This window comes from Notamacropus eugenii, chromosome 3 (genome assembly GCF_028372415.1).
Source record: "Notamacropus eugenii isolate mMacEug1 chromosome 3, mMacEug1.pri_v2, whole genome shotgun sequence".
Taxonomy (NCBI): domain Eukaryota; kingdom Metazoa; phylum Chordata; class Mammalia; order Diprotodontia; family Macropodidae; genus Notamacropus; species Notamacropus eugenii.
Genome location: NC_092874.1, coordinates 400912215 through 400937921, shown reverse-complemented (window position 1 = coordinate 400937921; position 25707 = coordinate 400912215). Strand labels below are relative to the sequence as shown.

At 37.6% G+C, this 25707-nt stretch overlaps 1 protein-coding gene across 2 annotated transcripts; it reads right to left on the bottom strand.

Annotated features, from left to right (window-relative positions):
- Positions 1–139: 139 nt before the first annotated feature.
- Positions 140–25707, bottom strand: LOC140497274 (uncharacterized). Of its 2 annotated transcripts, XM_072598039.1 has the most exons (6): positions 25608–25707; positions 23689–24172; positions 20182–20267; positions 11982–12108; positions 11327–11422; positions 140–7091 (listed from the first exon to the last, which is right to left on the bottom strand). In XM_072598039.1, exons 2-6 carry the CDS (start codon positions 24065–24067, stop codon positions 5146–5148), a joined length of 2634 nt encoding a protein of 877 aa, XP_072454140.1. In that variant the 5' UTR covers positions 24068–24172; positions 25608–25707; the 3' UTR covers positions 140–5145. The 2 variants fall into 2 exon arrangements, with proteins under 2 accessions (XP_072454140.1, XP_072454141.1); XM_072598040.1 differs by lacking the exon at positions 25608–25707 and having other exon boundaries at positions 23689–24622.

Here is a 25707-nt window from a genome sequence, read left to right as displayed (position 1 = left end):
ATAAGAACTCCAAATCTAGTGCTGAGTCCGTGATACCACAATGCTTCAAGACTTCTATTCCATCTTCAGTTCCTTATAGGGAGTCTATTTCATATATCAATAATTCTTTATAAATGTCAAAATTCATCAAGCAACAGAATTCATTGTCACACTTATATTTTCACAATACTGATTCACAATGCCAACATTTAATGTATTACCAAAAGGCAAATCACCAAATGAAAATAATTTAGTCAAACTTCAAAACAACGGATATTTATGAAATATCAGCAAAAAGAATTATACAAAAAACAGGAATAACAGCAACAACATGTGTTAACAATCAATTACCAGCAAAATGGATAAGCAAATAAAGATGCTACAGTAAGAGCAATGACATTTCACTTGAACATCAACAGGTATATAACAATGTTCAATTTGGACTGTCAAATAATAAGCATTAACATGCAGAGGCAACACAGAAGTACAATAGAATCAAAACGATGAAAGTCAGTACACAAAAAAATTTTAATTAAATTTTTGAAAATTTAACACACAGCTAACTTCACTGCTAAAAGAAAAATAGCTGAGATAAAAGTGAACTTCAAAAGGAAATTGTAGACTTCTGAGTCACAACTAAAAAAAAAGGATCAGACATCTTCACGGATCTTCACAATCACCCAAATATCTCCAAAACAGAAATTATGCATGAGAAATAAAGCAATTTCAGTTGTCTCCATCGGTCTAGTTCAGAGGTTTCAAACTCACAGCTAGTGTGACGCAGCCTAAAAAGTTTATCAGTCCAGTCTGAACCAGATTAATATGTAACTGGCAAATACTTAACAAAATACAACGTTAAGTAATGTTAATTCGTGGTTTTCTAAGACAACATGTAGCGTACAGGTCCATTTCCGTTTGATTTTGACATTACTGATCTAAAATATCAAGAACTCAGGGAAAAACTCCATGAACTTAATGCCTACTTTATCTTAATCAAAACCCCTTCCCCCACTGCCCATCATGTTCCTGGGAGCAAAGATGCAGAAGTCAAACTGACCTAGGCGCTTGCAAAAAAAATGCAAACTCACACCTTGACCCTGTGCCTCCCTATCTTTCCAATGCCAGAGAGATTCAAACTACAGAAACTTTCTGAGGCCAGGATAACCAGACCCCCAGCAGTATTCTGTGCTGCAACAGACCTCTGTAGAAGAGTGGAGGAAGAGAGGGAACAGGACAGGACAGTATCTGGGCTCACAATACAGCTCAATTCTCTATCTTACCCACCCTCTCCTCCCAATGCCATAGACATCCAAACTCCAAATAACAGAAAATTGTCTAGGCTTCAATATCATCAGCATAGCAATCCTGCATAATTGTGCCAAAAAAACTGAGGTACAGAGGCAATGGGACAGGATACTAGATGTAGGAGGCCACATGGCACTCTATGAAGCCAGGAGGAAAAAGTACAGTATCCAGCTGGGGCCAATTGTTCCTACAGAAGTCAGGGTGGAAAATTTAACAGGTAAGGCACCTTGGAGGTGCAGTGGACACAGAATTAGGTCTAGAGTCAAGAGGACATGACTTCTAATTGGGGTTTAGACATTTATTAGCTGTATGACCCTGGGTAAGTCACTCACCTCTGTTCACCTCAGTCTCCTTGAGTATAAAATGGGGACAGTAACAGCATCTACTTCATAGGGTTATTGTGAGACTCAAATAAGATAAAGTTTTTAAAGTGCTTAGCATAGTGCCTGACACATAGTAGGTAATGAATACATGCTTATTCTTTCCCTCCCTCCCTTTCACTGGCGAACCACTGTTTGGCATTGGAAGAGGTGGAGACACTCTGAGGGCTATCCACCAAGGAAACTACCACCATAGAGGAAGGAGTTAGAAAGTGAGGAACAGGAAAAAATGAAAAAATAAAAATAAAGACTGAAATTCCCAAACATCTCCCAGGAAAGAAAACTCAAAGATCTTGAGCATAAACAGAAAAATAAACAGGAAAGATATTAACAGCAAAAATAAATATGGCATCACAATATAGTAAATGAGTTTAGGTATCTATGAATAAAGTTTAACAAAGGGAAATTAATCAACATGTGATGAGGCAGGTGACCCCGAAGAGTTTGAGGAGAGTATGACATCACAGAATGCTGTTCCTGAGTGGTTTAAAAGAGAATGAAAACTGTAGGAGCAGAATTTATGGCCTGCATGGCAGAAATAACTGGCAAGAGTAGAAAAACTTGAATCCATAATGACAAGTCTCAGCAAAGAAATAAAAGAGAAGTCAACTTATTGAGAATTCAAAAACAAAGGGTGATCTAGAAGAAGAGAAGTAAAAAGCAGTAACATTAAAAGAAAACGTGTTCTTTTGATCAAAATATATAGATCTCAAAGACACGATGGGTACAATTAATTTAATGATTATAGGTCTCCCAGAACATAACTCAAAAAACTTGAATATCATAATTATATAATGTAAGAAATTACATTATAATGTAATAAATAATTTAAGAAAATAGCCCAGAATTTTGAACACAGAAAACAAAGGACAATTCAAAGAATCCATAGATTCCCTCCAGAAAAAAAAAAAAAGGCTGCTACTCCAAGGCACATAATCATCAAATCTAACAATTCCATTAAGATACAACAAATTCTGTAGGCAACTAGAGAGATTTTCAAATACAAAGGAATTTCAATTCTGCATCAATAGAAAATGCAGGAGAGAATAGAATAATGTGCTCTGAAGGACAACGGAGCTCTGGATCCAGCCCAAAGTGACCTACCCCATAAATATGAGCTTAAACATAAACATAAATGTAAAATGGACTTTCAATAATAAATGAAGGTTGAGTCAAATCAAATTACCCTACCCCATTTAAAATGCCATGGTGGTACAATGATACCACACTATACAAAATTCAACAGTTTAGATGTCCTTGAAAGTCACTGGATGAACTGAAATGATACAGAGGGCATATGTTTAGATTAGCTAAGGAAACCTGGTCACATCATGTGAACCATCTTTGACCTCCTTAGGATATATGGCCAGGAATGGTATCATGCACACACACACACACACACACACGTATGTGTGTATATATATCATACATACACACACATACATAATGTAAATTAACAGTAATAATATGTGTGTGCATGTGCATGTCTTTTCATAAACAGCACTTTCTTGTGATACTGAGGAACAAAAATGAAAATAGGTCCCACCTAAGCACATTCTAAGTAGTATTTCACCGGACACAGAGAGAAATTAGATAGAACATTTGGGAAAGATTAGAAACCTGGAACAGAGGCATAACAAGTGATAAAAGAGTTCCTAATAATCTATATTTTGTCCAAGTGGTACATCTCTGATAAACTTGTGATTTGCCTAGATAATTATTTCAACCTTCAAAAGGTAGAAGAAACAATATTTTGGACATTTTGACTGGTATTCTGGGAGGAGAAGAGGAAATGCATTGGTATTCTGGAAATAATTTTGACCAATAAGAAAGAACTAATTGCTGAAACAGAAATGACAGGAACTTTGGATGAAAGAAGCTACTGAATCCTAGAGACTGTGATGCTAGAAATTAGAGCCAGACAGAGTGATGTGTACCCTTGATGCAGCTTTCAAAGGGTTTAGAGAAAGAATAGCCTGAATGCATAGCAAAGGAAGTCAGCTTATGAGTGATGAGACACAGATATCAAATTAAGATACAAAAAGGAAATCTAAAGAACTGTCTGCACAGATCGGTATATATGCAGGGGAATTTATCACTGAAATTCCTTTTAAAAAAATAGCTAGTTAATAATAACAGCTAGCATTTATAAAGTGCTTTAAGATTCACAAAACACTTCACAAGTACTATCTCATTTCATCCTCACCACAACCCTGGAACTTAGATAGTATTATTATCCTCATTTTAAGGAAATAAGACACAGGTGGTGGTTACATAACTTGCCCAGGGTCGCATAAATAGTAAGTGTCTAGATCATTTGAACTCAGGTTTATCTGACTCCAGGTCCAACACAGTATCCACTCTCTTACCCACATTTTCTCAAAAGTTCTTAAAAAGGCAAGTATAGAAGATGGGAGCTAGGATAAGTAACTGAAGATAAATACAAAGAGTAGGGCAGTCTTAGAAGAGGTGTCTCAGGTATATTGAAGCCCAGAATGACCTGAGATTGGCAATAAATTACCTGAATTACTTACTGCTTATTTTGCTCCCATTTTCCTTTTCCAAGGAGGAAAATCTGTGTACTCAGGGGCAAGAGCAGAGATAGCAAGTAGAGAGGATAACTCTAAGATAATAGAAGATAACTGGGCAGTATCTCAATTAGTTTTAGTTATCAGGCACTTAAACTACAATCTAAGATGCTAAATGAACTGACACATGAGTATTAAGGCAGCTAGCACTGGGTCTGGAGTCAAGAAAAACTGGGTTCAAATTCAACCACAAACATTTACTAGCTGTGTGACCCTGAGCATATCACTTAACCTGTTTGCCTCAGTTTCCTCAACTGTAAAATGGGAATAATAATAGCACCCTACCTTGCACGGTTGTTTCATCAAATAACATCTGTAAAGTGCTTAGTATAGTGCCTGGCACATAGTAAGTACTATATGAATGCTTATTCCTTTCCCTGCCCCACTTCCCTAAGCCAATATCAATAATTTGTAAACAACAAACAAAAAACTCTGGGCATGGAAGAGCCATAGGATTGGAAAAGGATAAGCATAGCAATTTCCAGAAAGTTAAAAATGTAAAATGACCCAACGTCTGTTTCTGGAAAAAATCTGAGAAGACATTATTAAAGGATGGTTTGTAAGGCAGAAAGGGAAATATTATGGTGTTTGAAAGTTGGTGTGGTTTTATCAAGAACAGATTAACTCATTTTCTTTTTTAAAAGGGCACCAAGACCAGCAGAACAAAGAAATATTGTAGACAGAAAACTACTTAGTTTTCAGCAAAGTATTTTAACTTACTTCATTTGTAATTTACTTGAATTTACAAGTATTAATTAAATGCCTATGATGTATAAAGCATTCCTCTTATGTGAAGTAACAAGTGCTCCGAATAAAGGCTTTTCCATATACATCACACTTTAAGTGATTTGACTCCATTATAACAAAGTTGTTGTTGAATAAGTTGCATCTTCCTAACTAAGCTGATGTTGAATAAGTTGTGTCTTCCGACTAAAGGCTTTCCCACATTCAATACATTTATAGGACTTCTCTCCAGAATGAATTCTCTGTTGTTGAGTAAGGTTTGTCCCAGGGGTGAAGATTTTCCCATAATCATTATATTTACAAGATTTCTTTCCAGAATAAATTCTCTGATGTCTAGCAAGTCTTTTCTGCTGGACAAAGGATTTTCCACATTCCTTACATTTAAATGGTTTTGCTCCACCACACTGATGTTGAGTAAGGTGCGTCCTCCAACTAAAAGCTTTCCCACATTCAATACATTTATAGGATTTTTCTCCAGAATGAATTCTCAGATGTTCAGTAAGGCATGTTCTCTTAGTGAAAACTTGCTCACATTCACTACATTTATAAGATTTCTCTACAAAATGAATTTTCTGATGTTCAGTAAGGCATGTCCTCTTAGTAAAGACTTGCTCACATTCACTACATTTATAAGATTTCTCTACAAAATGAATTTTCTGATGCCTAGAAAGGTTTGTCTTCAAGTGAAAAGTTTCCCCACAAACATTACATATATAAGACTTCTCTCCAGAATGAATTCTTTGATGTTGAATAAGGTTTGCCCTGTGGGTAAAGGCTTTTCCACAATCACTACATGTATAAGGATTCTTTCCAGAATGAATCCTCTCATGTTCAGTCAGGTAAGCCTTCTTGGTAAAGACTATCCCACAATCGTTACACGTATAGGATTTCTCTCCAGAATGAATTTTTTGATGTTGAGGAAGGTTTGGCTCCTGAGAGAGAACTTTTCTACAGCCATTAAGTTTAAAGAATTTTTCTCCAAGATGACTTACTTGATGTTGAGAAAGCTGTGTCTTCATATTGAACATCTTCCCACAGTCATTACACTTATAGAATTTCTCTACAGAATGAATTTTCTGATGTCGAGAAAGATTTGTTTTTAGAGAAAAGGCTTTCCCACATTCATTACATTTATGGGATTTTTCTCCAGAATGAATTTTCACATGTTGAGAAAGATTTGTCCTTAAGGTAAAGATTTTCCCACAATCATTACACGTGTAAAATTTCTTTCCAAAATGAATTATTTGATGAATATTAAGCTGTGAACTCTGGATAAAGGCATTTCCACATTCATAACACTTAAATAGTTTATCTCCACTGTGAGTAAACTGATGTTGAGTAAGGTGTGCCATCTTGGTGAAGGCTTTGCCACATTCGTTGCATTTATAAGGTTTTTCTCCAAAATGAATCTGCTGATGTTCAATAAGGTTTGCCTGTTTGTCATAGGTTTTCCCACATTCGTTACACTTATGGTTAGAATGCTTAGAACGATGAATATTAAGCTGTGAAATGTGGCTGAAAGCCTTTCCACACTTATTACATTTATAAGGTTTCTCTCTAGAAAGAATTCTCTGATGTTCAGTAAGGTTCTCACACTTTTCATAGCCTTTCCCACATTCATTATACTTATGGAAATTCTCCTCAGAATCACTCGCATGATGCACATTATGCAGTGAAATCTGGCTGAAGTCTTTCCCAAATTTTTTATACTTCAATCTATACTTCCCTACGTAGATTCTTTGACATTTATTTGGTTTTGAATTATCTCTGAAGGTCTTTCCATGGGAATCATTGATATAAAGACTGTTTATTCTCTGTTGTGTAACTAGGGTTGATCTTAGAACAAAATATTCCCCAAATTGATTAGTTTCAGAGTCTCTAGCTTTATTTACAGTTTCTTCATGTGTGATTGTTACTTGTTTCAAATGTGTTTCCTGGTGGTCCTGCTGTCTTTCTAGTGAGCCATGACATTCAAAGGTTTCACTGCCCACTTCAGGATCCAAGGATATAGTGCTTTCCATTATTGTCTCTTGAGATGATTCTTCCACAGAACATTTTGGATCTGACTCTGTGGCTTCAGGTACAGTATCTTTGTCTGAAAGAAATTTAAGAATATAAATGAATCTTTAGCCAGAAAAGAGAAAATTGCTGTCATGGTAATGGATTAACAAAATGCGAAAAATATCTCTTGAAATAACTCATATGCCACAACCTCTTTAATAACAACAAAATACTTTCCTCACAGAATCATTGTGAGGTATATAATACAAGTTTTATCATCATACTGAGGAAAACAAAAAGACATAATTTTGCTTGGGCTGGGTCAGGAGTGAAACAACACTCTGAGCTCAGTCAGATAACTGAGAAACAAAGAGTACGGGGGCAGGACAAGTGTATGACTGTATATCACTTCACAAAAACTGAGGGAAAAAGCCTAGCATCTATCTGGAGCCAGTTCTATCTTCCCAGAAGTCACCTGGGGCATAGAATACAGCCACAAAATGGTGAATTATCCAGTGAGGGAGGAGGCTGACACAGTTGCTTGGTTCAGCATTCAAGAAAACCACAATCAAAGGAAGAGAAGTCATAAAGTAAGCAATAAGGGAAAAAAATTCTGAAATTACTAGAAATCTCAGGAAGAAGAAAATTCTAATTAAAGACCTTGAGCTAAGCAGATAAACCAGCAAGGAAGATACTAATAACAGAAGAGAAAAATTTGAATCTATGGTGGCAAGTTCTACCAAAGGAACAAAAATGAGAATAACTAATTAGAAATGCACATCTAGAGAAGTAAAGAATGATCTGGAAGAAGAGAAGCAAAAAGAAAACAGGATGTGTACAGACAGCTTAAGGATTAGAGGATTCTGGGAAGATGGTGGAATAGGTCAGAAAACTCCAAGCTCTCAAGATTTTCCCCCACAAAAGAGTTAAAAATAGCACCTCAGGGTGAACTAAAGTGGAGATAAATAAGAATAGGGCACAACCGGAGTCTCCCGGGACAATTTAAGAAGGTCAGTAGAAAAATCCCAGTACACTTGGTCCCTATAAAGAGTAAACACCTCCAGGCTAGGGTCCCTTTTAACAACAAGCTGCAAGTCCTGGGTTTAGTTGGTTTGAGAGGCTACCTTAGCCCCAGCCCCAGGAGAGTGAGGGGAGTTGGGCATTTAAGCCATGGGAAGATTGAAAAAACCTCTGCTGAGAAGGAATGTCAGACCTTGCTGTGCTGCAAAGAGCAGTGGGGGTGAGAAAGATCTAGCACATGCTCAGTGGAGGCAGAAAGCCCCTGGCTGTGGGCACTTACAGGAGGTTGGGGATTTGGCTTTGGTTCCAGGTAGGAGGGCAGAACTGAAGATCTGGGCAAGAGGCACCATTTCCCATATCCCAGGGCTAGAGGTGATTACAAAAATCAAGCTATGACCACAAAAAAAAGCACAGGCAAAGGAGAAAGAATCCATAGACTCTTTTAGAAAGCTATTATGGGTACAGAGATGACTGGGGTTCATCTTCAGAGGAGGATACTGAAGTAAAGAAACTCCTGAAGGGTAACTTCAAACAGTCACCTGACCAAAGAGAATTCTTAGAAGACCTTATAAAAGAGTTTAAAAATCAAATGGCAGAGATGGAGGAAAAAAACTAAAGAAAAATATAAGCGTAATCCAAGAAAAACAAGAACTTTATGAAAGGAAATTTAACCAATCAGAAAAAGGAAATCCAGAATCTTAAGGAAGAAAATGGCACCCTGAAAATTAGAACTGGGGGAAGTGAAGCCAGTGATATTATAAGAGATCAAGAAATAATTAATCAAAATATGAATAATGAAAAAACATAAAAGAAGGTGAAACATCTTATAAGAAAAACAACAGATTTGGAGAATATATATTTTATATATATTTTCTTTCAAGAAAAGAAAATATAAAAATAATTGGACTACCTGAAAGTTATGATAAAAAAAAAAAATCTTGATACAATAATACAAGAAATAATTAAAGAAACTTGTCCTGAAGCATTATAACAAGGGTGGAAAGTAGAAATAGAAAAAATTCATCAATCACCACCTAACAGAGATCCTATGAGGAAAATTCATAGGAATATCAGTCAAATTCCAAAACCCCCAGCCCAAGAATAAAATATTAAAAGCATCAAGATTAAAACAATTTAAGTATGGTGGTGCCACAAGAAGACTCACACAAGACCTAGCAGCAGAGACATTAAAGGACTGCAGGTCTTCAAATATAATATATCGAAGAGCAAAAGAACTGGGGCTCTGGCTGAAAATATACCCTGCAAGGTTAAGTATTATTCTGAATGAAAAAAACAAACATTTAATAAACACTTTGTTAAAAAAATCCTGATTTTAATAGAAGATTTGACATACAAGAACCAAGAGAAATATAAGGTACATTCCAAAGAATGATTATAAGGGATTCATAAGGACAGACTGTTTACTTTATGGGTGAATGTGTGTGTGTGTGTGTGTGTATACATATATATTTTTATATATATACATATATAATGTAAAATATATGTCTAAGATTCTTATTAAAAACTTGGTAGCTCATAAGTAAGACTGAGGAAAACCTGAATAGGACAGGAATTTAGAAAGTAAAACCATTTAGGAACAGCTAAAAAAGAGTAATTATTTTATATAAATGAGGTACAAGAGGAAGAAATGATACAGAGGAATTAGATGGGGGAGGAGTAGTAGTAGTTCTGGTAACCTACTTTCATTGAGAATGGGTTTAAGAGGGAACAAGACATATATATATTTAGAAGAGTACAAAAGTCTTCTAGGGAAGGGGAAGAGGACAAGGGAGGGATCTTTAGAGGGGAGGGGGAGGGAATAGGTAAAAGGGGAGTATAGAAGAATGTTTATATTTATGGGAATGGGAGAATAGGGGAGGGATGCTTGGAGAGGGATATGCAAGTAATAGTTGGGCAAAGTAATGGGTAGAAGCTAAGTTGAGGAGGCAGAAGGGAGAGGAAACAAGAGATTTACTCAAATGTAAAAAACAAAGATCAGGAGCAGAATATGTTTGGGAAAGTAAATGTTTACATATGTATGTATATGTGTATGTATATATCTACAGCTATACAGAAATATATCTAAACTTTATTGTAGATTTCTGGAGGGGTGAGGGGGAAAGAACAAAGTAGAAAAATGCAAAGCAGAGAACAAAAGAACTCACAAGGAAGCAAAGAAAAGATGGACAATTTACAACACAATATTATTTATCATACAGGCTTTCTTGAAATGAAAATTGATTGTTACATAGTTTCAATCCTCTCATATTCTGCTATGCACATGACATGCTTTTTTTCTTTCTAACTTTGTATTTAAGTTCTAATATTTAAGTTTATGATATGCTTTTGGTCCTTTTTTCTATTCTGTATATGTGTTCTCATGTTTGGGTCAAAAATAGGATTTTAAAAAGTAATTTCTTATTAATACAGCACAAAAAAAATCACTTCTCTCAGCAAGAAGATGAGATTTAGAAGTAAAAAAGCTGAACTGGAATCCAAGCTCTAACACTAAGGGAAAAAAGAAAGAATTATAGGTATCCAAGAATACAAGTAAAAACTTTAATACCATAATGCAAGAAATAATACAAGAAAACTAACCAGAACTTACAAACACAGAAAACTTGACCCTTGGACTCTATTATACCATACTTTTCATACAACTGTCAGATTAAATAAATACCCTTATACTTTATCTATAAATTAACCATAACTCTTTCACTAAAAATAAAATGGTCTGACTCAGGAGGCTGCATGTTCCTCTTCATGAAAAATATTCAAGCAAGGCTGGACTACAGGCAGTGGCCATATTACAGCAGGGATTCCTGTTCAAATATGAGTTGAAGTAAATATTCTGTGATTCTGCTCAAGATCCCTGGATTTAAATAAGAGAAACCAGTCATGACTTTTAAATGCAGCTTTCATAATATAATACAGGTTTCAGAATTTAAAGAAAGCAAACAAAATAAAGTCACTTAACTTCTGAGCACCAACATCATCATTTGTGAAATGAGAAAGTTGGGGCTGGCCTCTAAGATCCCTTACAGCTCTAAGTCTATGGTCCTGGGAATGAATGCTAAGAGATTTGAGGCACTGGGCACACATTACTTGTTGATAAAGAAAATAAAAATACTTGATAAAGAAAATAAATACAAAAGCTCAAACCAATTGGCTTCACCCCTTTTCCAAAAATCTATAAAGTTTTGAGGAGGGGTTGCTAGAGTAACATTTTAAAAATATTTTTCTCCCTGACTTACCATCTGAGCAGAAGCTGGTTATTAATTTCCATTTGATAGTTTTTCATTCACTTACATGGAGAGGTGTCATTTGGAGCTTCACTCCTCAGCAACCATGGCATTTCTCCATGCTCCAACTGGGGGATCACATCTGATTTAGAAACTGAAAGTCCTATGCATGGAAAAGAAAAGCAAAATGGACACTCACACAAGAGAAGGAGTCATTTCAGAATATGATCCAAATAATTATGGAAGAGAAAATTTGCCAAGGAGACTCAAAGAATACTTCAAAAGATTTTAGAAGCATATCCAATAATGGATTTTTAAAAGTTATACAGAAAATGAACACAGAGCTGGTTTCAGTTCAGAAAGACACTTAAGTCCTTATTCATAGAAGAGTACAAATCTTCCACTCCTGAAGGTATCTGCATTAGGATCCAGGCAGAAAATCTTGGACAGAGAGAAGCAGAGGATTGGAAAAGGATATTATCAGGGATAACAATGAGGAAGGGAAATTGCTCCATTTTTAGTTCTACAAGGTAAAGGTCTTTACCCAGGGAAGAATGAAAAGAAAAATCCTATAGTTTGACCCAAAATGAACTAAAAATTTCTGGTTTCTGCAAGCCAACACAAAATTAAGCTAAGTACTTCTGGTATTATATAGGTTTTAATAATGAGTAAAGCAAAAACATTCCAAGGTGAAAAATGGGAGTCAGAAGGGAAAGATTTACCAATAAAGGCCAAGTTGCTATAGTTTTCCATCAGCACATCCCTACAGAGGTCCTGCTGACCGTGGTCCAACTGTGTCCACTCTTCCCAAGTGAAGTCTGGGGCCACATCCTGAAACGTGATGGTTTCCTAAAAAAGCAAACACATTTCTGCTTGCTGGGTATAAGCTCCCATTACAATAGTAGTAAATGAAGCTGGTAGAAGTAGAGAAATGAATAGGGGATACAATAAGTAATAGACATTTTAACCTGCAGACTGATCCTGAATCTTTTGTTTATCTATAATGTGCATAATTTTACTTAACTCTTTACGGCAAACCTGAAAGAATGAATTTTTTTTTTAAACCAATGAACCCTGTTAAGCAATAGGAACCTACCTTTCATAACCAGCATTACTGCTTATTTTGCTGAAGGATCCTCAGGTGCACAGAGTAGACAATGCTATTAACTTGGTGAAAAATTAATTCATGCTTTCCTTCCAAATTCCATAAGGCTACCAATTTAACAAAACTCATCGTAAGCTGTATTTTATGATATTATGTGAGACGTATCAATCCTATTTCAAATATTAATTTCTAACTGAATACAATGTAGTGATTATACTAGACTATGAAGATTATTCATTTGTTCATTTTTCAATAAAGATACAAATCTCAGACATTGTCTAATTAGAAAAATTTTCTCATCATGTATTTATTACTACTAAGTACCAACACTCTGCTAGGGGGAAAGGATACAAGCATAGGAAAAAACTATCCCTCCCCTCCAGGAATTTATTTGTTAATGTAAAAAATTAAAGACAATAAATGTAAAACACACGTAATAAAAAAATAAGAAATAACTGAGGGGGGGAATAAATGTGAAGAGTACTGACAATCAGAGAGACCAGGGAAGGCACACTATAGGAGGTAGCACTTGAGTTGAAATTTGAATGCATCTACAAATTTCTGGAGACTATAAGTGATAAATGAGAATATTTCAGTCATGGAACAGCCTGTGAAAAGATATGCAGGTAAGAGATGGAATTTAACAAAAGTAACAAAACCGAAGGCTAGTTTGACTAAAATGTAAAGTTTTAATGTTTGACACCCATTATTTAGGTTTCGTTTCTTTATTCATATTTATATACTATGAAGCCTATGTCATAAACTGAGGAAGGCTGAGATAGACTAGGAAGGAGCATGGTTAACATGGTCCAATAGGGATGACAGAGGTTTGTCTATACATGGAAGGGGCACATGGAGGTGACCAAGGAGATATAAGACCCTGTGAACTGGAGAAAAGGGAGGGAGGGAGGAAAAGGAAGAGAAGGAAATGAGCATTTATATAGCCCCTACTATGTACCAAGCATTATGGTAAGTGCTTTACAAGTATTATCTCATTTGATCAGGAAGACTATAAATCTAGCTAAGTAGATAGGGCTCTATAATCTGGCATTTGAACCAGACTGAAGTCACAGAAACAAGTGTGTTCTAAAAATGGAAACCCAGTATGATATTTTATAAAATCTGACAGGTGGTCATTTTTGATGTTGGGGGACTGACTCTGACCAACCAAAGAAGGACAACGTGGTTGAGGTTGGACAAGGACAAGGAAAAATTCTTGTTCAGGGTAATAAGACCAGAGAGACTGATAATACAGAGGCATAAAAAAAACATATAGTATGGGCATCCAGGAATAGAGGAATAGAAAAGTTCGGCCTCAGAGGAATTCTGATGGAGTTCTAAGTTTTTTTGGGAAGGCCTTTAAAGAGGTGAAAGGGTAGAGAAGAGTAAAAGTCAACTGGGAATAAGATACTAAGGCTGCTGCTCAGAACCTGTTTTGGTTACACACTGATAGAGCACCAAAACCTGAGACTGGGTGACAGAAATGTGAACTGCGAGTTTTAACTCATAACTCAGTAGGATGAAGAGATACTGGTAATTCTTACCAACAAATGATTATATGACTTGAAGTTTCTTCAACAATAGAATTGGATTAGTTATTATAATATTTTTAAATATCTACATGAAAATGTTTCAATCAGATATTTTCTGCAAAAAGCATCCAGCTAGTCTAATATTTCACCATCTGCCTTGGTCACAACCAAGTGAATCTTTGGGAAAAAAAGAAAATTCTCATGATAATAATTGTAATTATAATAGTACTCAAATGGTTCTGGGATCTCATCTGTTTGGATGCAGATCCAAACCTAACAATGCAGATCACAATCCATTCATACTGGGCTATTCCCTAAGACTCTTGTCTATGTCCTCACATGAGCTCATCACAGAGGGTCCACTCAAAGTGTTAGGGGAGATTTTTCCCTTTCCCCCAACTATGATGCACTAAAGCTGTCTAGCTCATATTTATATACAGTGATTTAACATTTTCAAAGTGCTTTAGAAACTCTAGAATTACTCACATAACCCAGGGATTTCAAAGGGAAGGGGGAGAGGAGGAAGACTATTCTTTACTTGCTTCAAGTCACTGTCCAATCCATAAAAACAAGTTGAAAAATTTCTTAGAAATTGTAACTATTGAAAAGTTACTAGACACACCTTGTTTCTTCAGAAATTGGGTTGAATACTACCAGGTAACTTAAAGTTACATTTCCAAGAATATTGGTTGGAGTAATTTTCACTCTAAGAAGTTGACCTTGGATAACTACCACACTAAAACTAATGGATTCTCTTACCTGTTCCCTATTTTCATAGTTTAAAAAAAAACAGATTTCTTCTCTTCAAAAAAGCTAGCAATATGTGAAATTTGTGGAGAGTAACTGTCTAAAGAGTGTAGAGGCCTAAGAAAATCTTTTTATCATGATGTACAACGTAAGTGGAAGACTGACAGCATCAACGCCGAACTGAGGCTTCCTGAGGCAAGGAGGCTCCCAATTCACTCTCCATTCAAGAGAAAATGAATTCAGAGCATGGGAGGGACATGGCCCAGAAATGGGAACAAGCAGCCCAATCTATTCCTAACATTCTGACATAGCTCTATAGTCAGCCTACAGACATAGCCTTGGCCACAACATATACCATTCTTCTAGTCTGTAAAGTTAGAAATCCTAGAGTTGACTTTGACTCTTTCACATTGACCCTTTCCTTCCTTCAAATATCTTCCCAAAAAAACTTAAAACACTACCCGTTGACCCCTGAATAAAATTCAAACTGCTCAAGCCAATATTCAATATTCTCTTCAAACCTGGCTCCCACTATTTAAACCTTATAAACCTGCTCTAGCCAGGAAAGTACATTCACACTGATTATTACAGATAACATGTTCCTTATCTTCTCAGTGTGTTCTATTCTTTTAACTTAAAATCTATTTCCCTATCCTAGTAAAATACAAACATTTCTTCATAATCAGTTTCCTATATTGCAACCCACTCTTGACCTCTTCCTAAAATGACAACACTTCCTTTCTGGATTATGCATTATGGGATTTAGTTATGTACTTTTCTTCGCTTACTTTCCTTTTCTCCCATTTGTGGTATTCTTGTTACAATGAGGCTATAACTTGTTTGATTCTAAGGATTGTGTTTATATTCCTTTTATATCCATCAGAATGACTGCCACTACAATAAACACATAATAGATATAAATGAAAGTTGGGTAGAGAAGAGAAAACACAGCAAAACAAAGGAATATTTCCTATAGGGTCCATCATCTTCAGCATAGGTCCAACTTAATGGAATACAACAACAGAAGTTTGAAATGTTTAAATCACATGACCAACAACATGAAGATATTTTTTCTGATTCCTATATCCAGAACCTCTCTAAAACAGAAATTATCTGCCAAAGATAAAGAAACTTCCATGGTCGAGAACACCCAGAATCCAAAAGATTACAAAAAAGAAAAGCTGCAGAAGTTTGCTCAGGAAATGACCAATAGCCAGTGTTGTGTTGGCACTCCAGGCTGCAAAACCAGCCAGCACTATAACACGTAAGTACTGCTATACCACTAGCGTTCTGAGCTGCAAAAGATCTCTGCAGAAGGGCAGAGCAAAAGGGCATGGTGGAAAAAGCATCAACCTCATACCCCACAAAACCTTTCCTCCCAGGGCCTCAGAGAGTTCTCTGCTGGTGCTGGACCAGAGTAGTGAGGGACAGAGGGAGAAGGACAGGACACTGAGACAAGGAGGGGCACAGGAGAACTCCATTAAGCCTAAGGAAAAGAGTTTGGTATCTAGCTAAGTCAGTTCTCAAAGTCACTTGGGGCAGAGATCTAGGCTGGTAAACAGTTCATTGTCCAGTGTGGTAAGAGGCTGAGATACTTGAAGATCAGAAACCACTATCAGAGGGGAAGGAGTCAAAAAATGAGCATCAGAGGAAAATAAGGAGAAAAAAACCCCACTGATATTACTAAAGATTTCAGGAAGAAGAAAACTCAAAGACCTATATTATAAGCATATAAATCAACAGAGGAAACAGTAACAGCAGAAGGATGAATAAGTACTACAAAACAAAGGGAAACCATCCAACATTTGATGAGACAGAGGACCCTATGGAATTTGAGGAGAACACAAAACCACAACATACTGCTCCTGAGTGATTTAAAAGAGAAATGAGAATTATGAGAGCAGAATTAATGACTTACTTAACAAAAATAATGGGCAGAATAGCAAAACTTAAATCTGTGATGGCAAGTCTCAACAAAGAAAAAAGAGAGAACAATTAATTGGGAATATAAATACACAGATGTGAAGGACAATCTAAATGAAGAAAAGCAGAAAAACACTAACCTTAAAAGACAATATGCTCACTACCCAAGCAAAACATACTGATCTCCAAGACAAGATGCATACAATGGAAGCATCACAGGTCTCCCAGAAGACCACAAGACAAAAAAATTTCAACACTGTAATGCAAGAAGTAATTCAAGAAAACCACCCTTTTGAGCACCAAAAAATAAAATACCAATTAAAAAAATGAATGGATCCCTCCAGGGGGAAAAAAAAAACCTGCCAACTCCAAGACACATAGTAGACATTTTTAACAATTCAGTTCAGAAACAAGTTCTACAAGCCATCAGGAAAAAAGGCTATCCAAATCAAAGAAAAGGAAAGTCAAATAGTACAAAACTATTCTGCACCCACCAGAAAATGTAGGAGGGAAATGGAATAATGTGTTCCAAAGAATAATGAAGCTCATGATGCAGGCCTAAAATAAGCACAAAAGAGGAAATGTTAAAAATTAGAAGAGAAAGAGAAATAAATTAGAAACAAAAACATGTAAACCATAAAAATTAAAATTTAGTTCTTTGAAAATACTAATAAAATTCATTGATCTTTAGCTAATGTCATTAAAAAGGAGGTTATTAAATCAATAAAATAGTAAATGAACAAAGTGAAATCACAACAAAAATAGAATAAAAAGAATAATCATAAAGCATTATACACAGGTTGGGGTAATGAAACTGAAAACATAAAAGAAAGAAGTAGATCAATAAAAAGTACTCAAATTATCAGAAAATCAGAAAAAAATCTTAAATAATCCAGTCTCAGAGATGGAAACAGAACTGTGATATATAAAAAGTTTGAGAGACATAATTTCTGGGTAGTTTATCATTTTACTAATCTTGCTAGCATATAATTAATAAAAGGGGTTATTGACACTTGACCCCTCAAGGAAAGTACTCAACACTTGGAAGAGTGTATGTTCCTGAGGATGGCAATTGATTCTGAATAAGGTGGACCTACTCTAATGGAGGGCTGGGGGGATGACATAATTTACTTCCAAATCATCCCCAGTCTTGAGCAATCTAGACAAAGGATCTACCTCATTTCCCAAATCTGCCTGAGCAGAATATATAATGGCTATAACTCACCTCAGATTAAATTCTTTGTAAGGTTTTTTAATTGGGTAAAACAACAACTCCAACAAGGTAAGTCTAGGTGGGGTAAAATTTTCAGGGATAACAATAACTTGTTATTTAATAATCATTTCTCTCAGATCTAACTGTTAAGGAATAAAATGCCAGGTTCCAAAAGTACAAATGCTGATAAGACATGAGAAGAAGGCCTCTTCTGACTTGTTGGGGATAAGTGTTCTCGATCCTCCCATGCAGGCCACTGCCCCTCCATTATTATGCAAGTAAGAGAGAGTGAATGTGAGTGTGTGTGAATGTGTATGTGCGTGCATGCATGTGCATGTGTGTGCGCGTGCGTGCGTGTGCATGTGGGTGTGGGTGTGGGTGTGTGCATGTCCCACCCCATCCAGCTGTTCCCACCCCTGTAGCTTTCCTTGTAAAGCTAATAAACAGTTGTGATAGTCTGTATTTCTGGGTGCCTCTCCTTCCTTGAAGAATCTGAACCCACTGGCAAGTTAAGCCAGATCACCAAGAAGCAAAAACAGAAAGGCAAATACCACTACAAACAGCAACAAAATGCATAAAATATATGAGGATCAACTTAGAAAAGCCCACAAAAGACTTATGGCAAAAAGAATATTCAGGCCTCATGGCAAGGTTATGCCAATATAATAGAAATGCCAATTCCATCACAGTCAATTAACCCTTCTAATACTATACCATCCAGATCGCTAAGGGGACACTCTATGGAATTTGATAAAAATAATTACAAAATGCATTTGGAAAAACAAAAGATCTAGACTATGAAGGGAAATGATGTAAAGAAAGCACTTCCAGATCTCAAACCATATTAAAAATCAACAATAACCAAAATTATCTGGTAATTGTTAAAAAAAAAAAAGATAAAAATAAGGAACACATTAAAAAGGGAGAATCAGAAACCACAGAACTCAAAAACATAGTGTTTTGACAAAATAGAAAACACAAATTACCTAGGAAAAAATTCCATTAAAAAAAGCTTCAAAAGCTGCTGGGAAAACCAAAAAGCAGTCTGGCAGAAATTAGATTTAGGCCAACACCTTATACCACAGTCCATAATACATTACAAATGGATATATGACGTTAATATAAAGAATCATATTTTTTAAAAATTAGAAGGGAAACAATCATATACCTCTCACAGCTCTGAGTAGGAGACATATTCTTAACTAAATAAAAGATAAAGGTAATTACAAAAGATAAAACGAAATTGAAAAGCTTCTGCACAGACAAAATTAGTGCATCTAGGATAAAAATGGAAGTGGTTGAATGGGGAAAAAAATCTTTATGTCAAATTTCTCTGATAAGATTTAGGTATCAAATGTATATAAATAATGCTTAGCACAGTGTCTGGCACATAGTAGAAGTTTAATAAATGTTTACTGATTAACAATAAATATGTAAGATTGAAATAAATAAGTGGTCAAAAGATATGAACAGACAGTTCTCAAAAGAACTGCTAATTATTCACAATCACATCAGAATACTCCAAACCATTAATACAAGAAATGAAAATCAAAATAACTCTGAGGTTTCACCTCCCACCCTGCAAATTGGCAATGACAAAAAAAATGGCAACAGTCAATGTTAAAGGGGTTGTAGAATGATAGGCACACTAAAACATTGTTGATGGTGCTATTAAATGGTATAACTATTTTGGAAAGCAATTTGGAATTATGCAAATAGACCAAAATGTTCACACTCTATGAACCATTATTACTGGGCTATACCCCCAGGAAACCATCATTATGAAGAGAATCCCCATCTACTCCAAAATATTTATAGTGGCACTTCTTGTGATAGCAAAGAATTGGAAACAAAGTAGATTCAGGAATGGCCAAACAAATTGTTAAATGAAGTATGCGATGGATACAAAGAAGCACGGAAATATCTACATTAATTGATGCAGAGTGAAGAAATCCGAACCAAGAGAACAATATACATAATAACTACAACAACGTAAACAGAAAGAACACCAAAAAAATCAAAAGTGAATGCAACAGAAATTATAAAGCTCAAATATCATTCAAACGAGGAGATATGAGAGAATGCTTCAAACCACCTTCACGGAGTTCTGGGGAAGATCCATCATGACTTCAGACTTTTTCAATACACTGAGTAGATATGCTGACCTTTTTTTCTCTTCAAAAAATACTATTTGTAATATGAGGTGACTCTCTTGGAATAACTATAGATGATGTAGCAAACAAATAATACCAATAAAAACTTATTTGGAAAAAAACAACAGGAATTTGCATCTCTGGGCAGGTCTTTGCTGGGAAGAAATACCATAGGGCAAAAGAATGGAAAAGTATCCATCTGCGACCCAAGAGAGCACTGCAGGAAAGACAAAGGATATTTCAACTCACCTGAAATTTGGCTACTGGTAACACAGAAGATACTCCCACCTTCTCTGTGCTTCCCTTTTGGAGAAAAGAATTCTGAGAAATCAGAGCTAGGTAGACAAAAGAATGGAAAAATAATCAGTGACCAGGATATAACAAATTCAAAGCAAATGGTATTGCCACATGGGGCCTTGCCTCTATGTCCCTCTGATGACAACAGGTCTTTAAGGACTTGTCCACTGAAATAGTCTTTCTAATGCCTACACTACTGCAGTACCTTTCTGATTGATCTTCTTGCCTCAATTCTCTCTCCACTTAATCCATCTTTTATCCAGCTATCAATTTGATCTTCCTAAAATGCAGTTTGATCATGTCACCCCCCACTTCCTATTTGATAAACTCCAGTGGTTCCCTCAAACCTCTAAGATAAAATTTTAAATTTTGTTTTGCTTTTAAAACTCTTCATAATCTAGACCTTTTCTACCTTTCCAGTGTTCTTATGCTTTATTCACCTTTGGGGCAGCTAGATGGTGCAGTGGATGAGCACCAGTGCAGGAGTCAGAAGGACCTGAGTTCAAATCTCACTTCAGACACTTGACACTCACTAGCTGTGTGACCTTGGGCAAGTCACTTAACCCCAACTGCCTCATCCTGGGTCATCTCCAGTCATCCTGATGAATATCTGGTCACTGGATTCAGATGGCTCTGGAGAAGAAGTGAGGCTGGTGACCTGCACAGCCCTCCCTCACTCAAAACAAAGTCAAGTGCAAGTCATGTCATCATTTCTCTGATGGCGTGGTCTTCTTCAGCAATGAAGGACGAACACACACTTTATTCCCTCTACATACTGTATAATACAATGACTCTGGCCTTCTTGCTATTACTCACCCAAGACTAGATATCTCCCAACTCTTGGCACTTTCACACACTGTTTCACATAATCCAATGCTCTCCCTCCTCAACCCTACGTTCAGACTTCTCTGACTACCTTCGAGTCTTACCTAAAATCCCCTTCTTCTGCAAGAATCCCCTTTAATGCTAGTGCCTTCCCTCTTGAGATTATCTCCAATACATATATAATATATATATATATATATATAATCTTTCTGTATTCAGTTGTTAGCAAGTTGTCTCTCAATTAGATAGTGAACTCTTTGTTTTAAAGTCTTCCTTTGTCTCCCTGGCACTTAGCCAAATGCCTGGTACTGAAAAAATAGGCATTGAATAAATGCTTGTTGACTTGATTAAGGAGAGAAAGACAGCTTTAAAATCAAGATATATGAACTAGTTTCATCATTCCATCTCCAATTTGATGCAGAATCAATCAGTTTACTGAAAAAATTGCTTCCTAGAAAACATAGTACTTTCTATTTATTACATAGCAAGTAGTATCTTGTGAGAATAGCACAATCTCAGGGTAAGGGGACCTGGAATCAAGATCAAGCTTAATCACTTTTAGCTGTATAAACCTCAGTGAGTCAACTGATCACACTACACCTTAGTTTTCCTCATCAGTAAAAGTGGGCTAGTCATATCTGCTTCACTCATCTCACAGGCAATTAAAGGATTAATTAAATTAATTAAAGCATGATAAACACACATTTTTCTTGCTGAACACTATCATTACCCACTCCCTCCTATCGGACCATTGGTAGCCTTATACTGCCTAATCCCACTCTACTCATCCTCCCACCATGCCTTCTTGAAGCCTCATTCTATTTTTAACATATTAAACCTCACATTAAACTTAATTTCATGCCCCATCCAATCTTTGAAATCACAGAAACTTCTTTCCAGAACACCCTACATCCCTGGTCATCCACACTTATACTAGATGTATCTTCTCTCATTTGCCCTGTCCCCTGACACACTGGGTCAGGAAAATCGGTAGCCATGTTTCTTACTTCTCACTGACACTTCCAGGCATGCCTACTACATTCACTCTGTAATACCTCCTCTTCTGAGGTTCACTCTTTCCAGATATACGATCATGTCCATCCTGGTGACTATTACTGCAGTGGATCAGGTTCTTCATCCTTCTTTCTCAAGGAGCTCAGTACCTGGTTCACAGTCTTCCTCTCTATTACACCCTATGTCCTTATATTTAACGACTTTCATTCACATGTTGATGTTCCCTTGGTTACTTTCCCTCAGTTTATCCACCTTAGCAACTCTATAATCTGAATCTTCACTCAACCACAGCCACACACAGGTAGTCAGGTCCTTGATTTCATCATCATCCATAGGGGTTCTGCCGCCATAACCCACAACTCTGAAATTCCTTTAACTTCCTCTGCTTCCACATCTCCCTGTGCCTCACTCCTTCTAACTATTCTCTAACCTCACCACTTTCTATCCTTCTTATTCCTCCTTTATTTCACAGGATTACTTTATCCCTGTTCTGGTCTCATTTTCTTCCCCTTAAAATCTTGCCTATCTAGCTAGCCAGTTTACTGTCCTTGATCCTTGAATCTCATGTCCCATTCTCCTTACTACCACTCAACTCTTTCCAAACCCAGCCCTGGAGTATTTCCCCCATGTGTCTTTTCAGCTCCTACTGTGGTGCTTCTGTATGTCAAAAGGATTCAAACAACAATTCTGACTAGGTCAACTAAAAATGTGTCATTAAATCTGAACTTAGTCTCTTGCTACAGATGTAGCCTTTAACAATTCTTCCCTAACAATTTACTATCACACTCCCCACAGAGAGTGTTCCAAATCTCTCTTTTCAAAACACCTAAGCCACCCCCTACTTTTTCTTAACAGAAGACCCTGCCTCATAATTCCCAGAAAAAACAGAGGCTATCTGATTCTATTTTCTTCTTCCTGTTTCACATTTCAAATCTCCTCAAAAGTATGTATCTCCCCTTCTCTCCTCATTTGCTCTGATTTCAAAGGATAATCTGGCCCTCTTCCTTGCCAATTTAAATCCCCAAAAAATCTTCACATAACCCTACTATCCCCTAAAATTATTGCTATATATCTTTCCTTCTGTTGACAGTGAAATTCCTAGAAAGTTTTCTATACCAATTGCTACCTTGAAGTCTGGCTTCCATCCCACCCACTTGACAAAAATTGTTCTTCACTGATAAATCTTTTTTTTTTTTTTTTTTTGCTAAATCCAGTAAAGAAACTTTTTTTTCACTAAAAATCTCTTTATTGCCCATTCCAATGGACTTTTCTCAGTCTTCACCCTTCCTGACCTCCTCATGCAGTATTTAACAATGTCAATCTCTTCTGGGATTTTCTCTCTTCCTGGGTTTTGTGCATCACTTCTAATGTATCATTCCTCTACTTAATTGATCCTTCTCAGTTTCCACCTAAGGCACATGCAACCACCACAGGTCTCCATCCTAACCTTCTCTCTCATTCTTTTTTTTTTTGCTTTATACTCTCTCAACGATAGTTGTTTCCTGAACCTTACCCATCCAGAGACCTTCTCCTCTCCAAGTGTCCCTCTATGTTGTCTATTTTCCCCATTTATATCCTGAAGAGACTTTGCTCTCTCCCTCTACCTTCTACAGCTCTCACCTTCCTCCTCAAGTATTTGAGTCAAATCCTCCACCAAAGCGACAGCCTCCTCAATGTTCTCCGGATGCTGTGACTTCACCCAAATCCTGATCTCACTGGGCAAGATGGTCAGGAATTGCTCCAATACCAGTAGTTCCAGGATCTTCTCCTTCGTGTGAATCTCTGGTCTCAGCCACTGACGGCAGAGTTCCCAGAGCTGGTTCACAGCCTCACGGGGTCCAGCTACCTCTGGGTATGAAAAACATCTAAAGTTCTGGCGAGATGCTTCAAGATTAAATGTTTTTCTTTGTAAGGTGGTTACCTGTTCCCTCAACTCATCTCTATTTTGTTCATGTTGAGGGCTCAGAGAAACGGCCATTACGTTATTTGGGGCTGGCATCTCTCCATCTAGGATTGTCACCCTGGACTTCAAATCCACCTTCTGGCTCAAGAACAAGTTCTCTTCAGATTTAGGCTGGTCACCTACACCCAATCTTTAAGTTTGCTGTGGGCAGAGATAAATTATCAAATTATTTTAATTATTTTAAGACCAGCATCTAGCTCCAAAATTTGCACTGGAAGTCAGTCCATCAGTAAGCATTTTGTTGAGCTGATCACATGCCAGACATTCTGATAAGAACTGGGAATTTAAAGAAAGGCAACTGTAAAGACTTGCAAAAAGTTTCTCTTCTTAAGGAGCTCCATTTCTAAGGTAGAAGGCAAACATGAAAACAGCCGTGCACAAACAAGGTAAGTATAGAACTGATGCTAGCCACTTGAGGGATATCAGGAAAGGCCTTATACAGAAGCTGGGATTTGAAGTAAACCAGGGAAAGCAAAGGGTGGGGGCAGGGGGAAGGAAGAGGGCATTCCAGCTAAGTGAAAAGGTAGTAAAGGTGAAAAGTGAATATAAAGTAAAATAAATAAAAATTTATATTTTATAAAAATTTATATAAATATTATTTATATATTTATATATAATTTATACACATAAATTAAATATTATAAAAATTTATATTTTATAAAAAAGTGAAAAGGCTATAAAGAGCCAAGGAGGCTGGACATGAGGAATGGTGTGGAAGTGAAGCAGCAAGGAGACCAGGGTGTTGTGAGGAAAGAATTCAGTGCATTGCTGTGGTTCAGTCGTGTTGGACTGTGTGACCCAGTGGACCATACTGCCCAAGGGGTTTTCTTAGCGAAGACACCGGGGTGGTTTGCCATTTCCTTCTCCAACGGATTAAGGCAAACAGAGGTTAAGTGACTTGCCCAGGGTCTCACGGCTAGGCCTGGGAGTCCAAGGCGGCCTTTGTGACTCTATCCACTGGGCCGCCTAGCTGCCCCCAGAGAGTGTAAGAAGGCACAGACCCGGGGGTGCCAGGCTGATGCCAACTCCCCACGTGGGAGAGGCTGGGGGAGGGGCGGACTGGGAAGCGCTTTAGACGCCAGGCGTGGACCTAACTGTTCGATCCTGGAGGCCAGAGGGGGCCGGTGACAGGCTCAGAGGAAGGACTGGGGAGCCACGGAAGGTTCCTGTAAGCACCCACCGAAGGCGGCCCTAACGGGAGGTTACACTTCAGCCCCAGAGCCGGAAGGAGACGGCGCCGCCCGGGGGGGCAGAGGTTCCCCCTCCCCCTCTCTGGCCTCTCCCCCTTCTCTCCCTTCTCCCTCGTTTTCCTCCAGGGCCCCCGGCCGGCGCCTCTCTCGCCCCCTCCCCCACAGGGAGAGGAGGTCCCGAGCGGAGGCTGAGAACGGCCCGGGTACACACCGGGGCGGCCCCGGAGTACGGAAAGCAAGCGGGGGCAAAATAAACCACAACCCCAGGCGGAATGCGCCTCCAGCTGCTCTCCCCTCGGACGCGGCACCCCTCCCCCAGCCGGACAGCCCGCCACGAGCGATCCTCGGACCACGGCAGCTCTCCCAGCCGCGGGGTCCCCGGTCACCTGTAGGTCGTGTTCCCCCGCGAGGATTAGCACACTGCGGCAGCGTGAGACTGAGGGCAACCCAGCTGCGCGCGCACCCAGAGGGGCGTGGCCCGAGTCC